This window comes from Fistularia commersonii, chromosome 27 (assembly GCF_037954325.1).
Source record: "Fistularia commersonii isolate RoL2024-O1a breed Wild chromosome 27, RoL_Fcom_v1.0, whole genome shotgun sequence".
Lineage (NCBI taxonomy): Eukaryota > Metazoa > Chordata > Actinopteri > Syngnathiformes > Fistulariidae > Fistularia > Fistularia commersonii.
Genome location: NC_141310.1, coordinates 286,182 through 292,500, shown reverse-complemented (window position 1 = coordinate 292,500; position 6,319 = coordinate 286,182). Strand labels below are relative to the sequence as shown.

Genomic DNA, 6,319 nt, shown 5'->3' with positions numbered 1-6,319 from the left:
CCACATCACCCCGGTCCATCAGGACCCCCGAGGGTTGTTGTTTTTTTTCGGTGGAAAACTGTTCGGGTGGTCAGACAGGAAGAATTTGGAATTTCTGTGTGTCATGAGGAGTGGCTGTGTGTGTATGTGTGCGTGTGTGTGCACGTGTGTGTGAAATCAGCTGTTGTATCAAAGTAACCAGTCGACCCAATGGCTCACTGTCGAAAAATGTATCGGATGGCTGGGAACGACACCACGGGATCTGGATCAGATGGGATTGGGTTCAAATCAGGTTCTGATTATCTTATGAGTCTGACTGGGAAATTCCTTGAAAGAAAAATGCATTCATCACAGTCAATAACAAGCCTGTGTCATACACACCCACAGCACAGCCTGACAAAAAAGACCTGGTCGTGGTCAAATGTCCAGGTCACATGACCCCCTGCCTCTGCATCCCATCATACTGAGGGCAAACTGGATTTCCTCTGACCTCATCAGGCAGCATGCGACTCGTCCAACCATGTGATCCGGTCCTGTCGAATAGGACACCCCTAATTTAAAGACATCACCTTCGATCCAGCAGGCATCTCGATGGTTTGGACGTCACAGTAACAGAGGAGCGGTGCATTCAAGTGAAGACAGGAACCACAGAAATAATCAGTGTAAAAGGAACAGACCACAGCTGTACACTCCGCCACTGCCGCCACCGCCGCCGCCGTCGCTACCGCCACAGCCCTTTATTGTCGCAAAGCTTGTTTGCAGGACGTTTCCATCCCATTGGGAACAAAGACAAAGCGATTTCTCTTCATCTCAGAAAACAGATCTGCTTCCTCCGACTGATCAATAATCCAAGCCTTTTTGTCTTCCTGTCAGTCCCACTCTGAGATGATGAATATTAATGGATGATTATCACACACACACACACACACACACACACACACACACACACACACACACACAAACACACACACTATGCAGTAGGATGAAAGGCCTGGACAATGGAAGAAGGAATGAGTCCCTCATCACATCTATAGTTTCCAACATCTTAACCACAGCATGGAGGAGCATGTTAGTAAAACACACACACACACACACAAACACACACAAACACACACACACACAGGTCGGTGAGAGTGAGATGGTTTGTTGGCCGTCTGTCTTTCTCCCTCTCGAGTTATCCCTTTAACAAAAGGGTATTGGAAACCAGGTTCGTCCTTAAGAGTCAGAGTGCTTTGATGGAACTGGAAGCGGCGGGGAAAGATGGCCACCGCTGTAGGAAGTCTGAGACACAGAAAAAACTGACGGGCTTCAATGCAGTGCAAGGTTTGAACTTGGTTCAAGAGAAACTCTAAAATAAGCAATAACACTTTATGAATATCAGCGAGGAGCTGCCTAAAGAGGCCATCCAGAGCATCCAGGGCTTTTAGGGATTCCAGAGCTTCCTGGACACCCGGAAGAGTGTGCGGCAAGACCATGATGATAAAGAAGGAAATTCAGGTGAAACCTCTACGTCCTTATTTGGTTGTGTTTCCTCTGGAGGGGAGGAAGGCGGAGGAGGAGTCAGATTCCAACCCCTCAGTTATTGATCTCATATCAAACACCGATCCTCATCCTCCTCCCCTCAAAAAAATATCACTGCTGTTCATGCATGTGTGTGCATGTGTGTGTGCATGCGTGTGTGTGTGTGTGGTGGTGGTGGTGGTGGGGGGGGGGGCTGTTGAGCCACAATAATCAGACCAGATGCTGGTCTAAAATGATAAAAATACGCAAAATAATACTAGTAATAAAAACACCAACAATAATAGTGATAAATGTAATAATTGTAATTACTGTAATTACTGTAATAATAATAACATATAATAATAAGAAGAAGAAGAAGAAGAAGAAGAAGAAGAAGAAGAAGAAGAAGAAGAAGAAGAAGAAGAAGAAGAAGAAGATGAAATAAATCTCAACAAAACAAAAGGCCAGGTGGTTGAACATCACACACTCACACACACACACACACACACACTCTTTCACACACACCCAGAGTATAATAACATTTCCATGTTGGAACGAAGACATAAAAAAGGAGAGATGACAGAAACACTCGCCCCTTAAAACCGCCGGAGCATTAACCATTTATCGTAGAGACTGAGCCGAGTGTTCATGTGTGTGTGCTTGCGTGTGTGTGTTTGGCAGCGTCTTGTTTTTCAAGGACGTCCAACAAGGCAAAGTGATATCCTCTCCATTATTTGATGAGAGTTTAATTATTTGCAAAACCATTTTTTGTGTAATCACCCCCACACTCCCATAGCCCCCACTCGCGCCCCCACCCCACGACCTCACTCGCGCCCCCGGCCAGGGGGCATGAGGTTTGGCGGTATGACTCACCCGGCCGACCAGGATGGGATCAGGGCCGGAGAACTCCTCCAGCACGAACATCTGATTCCAAACCCATCCTCTCTTGGCACGGTTCAGTAACCTTAGTCCCTCGCCGCTCACCGCCGCCGCCCCCACTTCTGCAGAAACCCCACTCAGAGCACCCCGTGCCAGGTGTGCAACTGGCGCCGCGGCAGCCAGAAGGCCGGTAATCCACAGCAGCAGCAGCGACACACACACGTCCAGCACCCGGTCCTCCGAGCGCCTCGCCATCCTCGTTCTCCGGCTTGCTCGCCCTCACCCTCGTCCTCGCCACTGCTCTCTCTCAAGACCCACCGCTCCTCCTTGCCAAACCACAGCGAGCGTCCTCTTCGTCGGAGCGGCAGACCGCGGCTCACAATAGGATGAAGGTCACCAGGGTGCCGCGTCCCTCCGACGTCGCATCAGAGGGCCTCAGTCCAAGCGGGGAGACATCTCCGTCCTTTCACTGACACCATGGAGATCAGAAGGAAGGAATGAATGAATGAATGTGATAACATGGAACGAGATCTCCGGCATAATTCAAGGTGCCACTCAGGCTCCCGGTTTCCTGTGAGACCCTCGGGCTCTCCTTCCGGTTTCGCCCTGGAACGCGTGGTTTCGTCTAGCTTTCCAAGAACCAAACCTCGGCTCTCCCTGTTCTGGTCTCCAGTGGTGGGATCACCTTGATTTCCTCCACTTCCTGCGTGATTAGGGATATAAACGGCTCCTTGTCACCGTGCCTGCTGTCCGTGCGTGAGTGTGTGTGCGCATGGTGGGTATGTGTGTGCATGGTGTGTATGTGTGTGGACAGCCGCCGATACGCATCGGATCACTCGAGACATGTATATTCACATTCAACCAGGAAATCACGGACGACCCGCGAGCTTTCCACACACGCATTAATCTCAAAAAACCGCCGCGGTTTAAACGGTTATAACCCTCAGGGACCCGCGGCCGCAGCCCCGGGACGGACTCGGTCGGACACCCACGGGCGACGATCCCCCGGCTCACGGTCACGCGCGGGCACGTTCAATCTCGCGAAACCGTGGAACTTTTTTTTAATTCCCGGTGCCGCGAGCCATGGACGCACCTGCAGCGACGCTGCATCGCAGTCAAGAGCTGGCAGAGAACACGCGTGGAAAATCAAGGCGGGGAGGCGGGAGAACCCGCGTGGAACCGAGGGGAGCCTGCGGGCAACGGAAGGGAACCCGCGTAGGGCTGAGAAGAACCGCCTCCTCACCCGCTTTGGAGAATCTGGTGTAGGGGAGGCGCTTTCAGCACCAGCGGACTGGACAGCTCCTCTGCTGGACTCCGCCGCTACGGTGACCGGGGCCATCTTCCGGGACTCCGGGGGTTCAGTTCTACGCTGACCGGAGCAATCCTCCAGGGCTCCGGTGACCGGCAGGTGTGTACATGAAATGATCTCCGGTAAAGTTGCTCCCCTCTACAATTCCGGTTCCCCCACGATTCCGGTGAAGTTTCCAGCCTCTCCGCAGACACGTCCGGTCCGCACCCACAGGATCCACCGGACCCACCGGGACAGAGTGGCTGCAGACTCGGTGCGCACGCACAGGACCCCGCATTCATTGACCGACGCTGCGAGCCGCGGCTCCGCGGGACGCACCTGTGTGGGTGTCGGATACTCACCCCTGATCATTCCCCCCACTGCGGCATCTCCTCTTCCTCTCCTCCTCGACGAAACAAATGAAGTCCAAAGGCTCCGGTTCGGACGGAGCCGGGCTCCGGGACTCCGCTGGTCAGAGCTGGCGCTCGGCGCGGAGGTGCGGCTCCGACAGTCTCTTCAGGAGAAGTGAGGAGGAAGAGGAGGAGGAGGAGGAAGGCTCGGCGGTGGGTAGAGCCTCCCCTCCGCGCCACTCATTGGGCTGATGAGGCGTCGGGTCAACGGGCGAGCAAATGAGCGCCGCCGCGGCGCTGACGCGCGAAGGCGGCCGTCGAGACCGGCCGCGTCGGACGGAGGAGGACCGGAAGCCCCGGCAGCGAGTGATGGGCGCGCGCCGCGGGCGTGCAGGTGTGCGCGTGGGCACAGCGAGACGAATTTGTGACAACGCCGTTATGACAAGAGCGGCACGCTTATTAAGTTGTTTTGCGGAAACGATACGCACACCGTAGTTCGTGCGCGCTATGGTCCGCGGAGGGGGCCCTCTAGTGTCAGCCTGGCAAAGATCACGGCTGCATTTCCGGCACCGGGATCAAAGGTCACATTCAAAGGACCTGGGGTCGACGCTGCCTTGCGCAGGCACACACACATAGGCATGCACACGTGCTTAAGCCGGCAGATCCACATGTGCAGAAAAGTGCCTAGAAATACACATGGGCATGCACAAAGACACACACATGTACATGTGTATACATGCAGACACACGCACAAGCATGCTCACATGCACAAATGTGCACAGACATATAGATGCACACACATGGGCATACTTATGTAACATATCTTTCTTTTCTTGTTCCGATTGTAAGCAGTAACCACAATAGATGATTAGGGCTTTTATTGTGAAGCCCTAAGAGAGGGCGGAAGTGTGGCATGCTGTGGGTAATAAAAAAGATTGACGGGCGACGGAGTTGAACAAGAATAAAAAGACGGGATCGTTACCCCAGAAAGCTCGGGAGTCTTCGCTTTAATTGTTTTGTGGATTCAGTGAATCAGGACACTTCCCCCAATAACTCGGCTACACTTACATGCACACGGGTATGCTCACATGCGCACACATGTACACACACACGACGATGCACATACAGACACATCTGTACACAGAGGCATACTCACATGCACACGGGCATTCTCACATGCACACACACATACAGACACATCTGCACACAAATGCATGCGTGCACATACACACACACACACAGGCATGCTCTCATGGTCACGCACATACATACATGCCCACGCACATACATACATGTCTGCATACAAATGCACGCACGCACAAATACACACATATGGGCATGCTCACATGCACACACACATGCACAGTCACACACACAAGCACACAAACTTGCATGCGCACCTTCAGGAAGAATAGAGGCCTCCTTCTGCCCACTGCGGCTTCTTCTTGCCCTCTCAGGCCTCCTCCTGCTCTCCAAGGCCTCCTAACCTCGGAGCCAAATACTCCAATCAGCAAAGACATCACTCCCACCATTATTCATTCCTGTAGCGTTTAATATCCTCCTCGCAGCTCTTTGATGCAGCAGCTGCCGCCCCAGTGGGAATTCACCAATCAGCTGTTTTAAAAGCTCCTCCTGCATAAATCATGAGTCTGCCGACGAGATGCAGTGCATCCCTTCCCGCCAGAATGAGGAGTTTCTGACGGACACTCTCCAGAGAAGAGTGTCCGCTCTTATTCCCCAAAGTCACATTTCACCCGGAAAACTGACTTCTGAAACCAAGAGCAGCCGCCACCACTGCTCATCCCGGCTGGGCACCGACCAGCTCAGACAACAAGACTTGACTGGCAGATCCCAGAGGCAGGAGTGATGGTAATCATTTGCTGTTGCTAGTAGCTACCATCCTAATCAGTGATTAGAAACGTGAAGCTTAGCTTAGCAGGATTCACCAAAAGGCCTTGCAAAGCTAGGGTATGCCAGTTGAAGCCGTGGTTTTAAACCACTTCCACTACCTCCCGTGCCATACAATGGGGCAAGAGGTCTATAGGTAAACTCCCCTTCATCTCTGTGAAGCTGCTTCATCTCTGTGAAGCTGCTCCATCCAGCTCTCTTTATTTGGCTGCTGCTGTAATGGAGTGTGCGAGCAGGAAAAAACACACCGTCACTGTGTGAGATAACACGCACGCACACACACACACCCATGTTTTTCCAGATTGAAGTCATATATTTTACAGATAAAAAGTAAAGGGTTGCATTTTGTCGGTAGATAAAGTTGAATAAAGACATCGGCGCCTGGGGAGCATCAGATTATCAAATTACTCCAAAA

General features: G+C 52.3%; 1 protein-coding gene across 2 annotated transcripts in view; it reads right to left on the bottom strand.

Moving 5' to 3' along the window:
- Positions 1–4,151, bottom strand: part of cdh8 (cadherin 8) — a 46,835-nt gene extending 42,684 nt beyond the window's left edge. Inside the window, exons 1-2 of one of the 2 annotated variants that reach the window (XM_086174612.1) lie at positions 4,009–4,151; positions 2,353–2,827 (exon numbers count right to left, since the gene is read on the bottom strand). In XM_086174612.1, coding sequence (XP_086030738.1) covers positions 2,353–2,613 — 261 coding nt within the window. In that variant the 5' untranslated portion in view covers positions 2,614–2,827; positions 4,009–4,151. Of the gene's footprint in view, positions 1–2,352; positions 2,828–3,451; positions 3,477–4,008 lie in introns of those variants that run through there. The other variant, XM_086174613.1, reaches the window with a different exon arrangement.
- Positions 4,152–6,319: the final 2,168 nt, after the last annotated feature.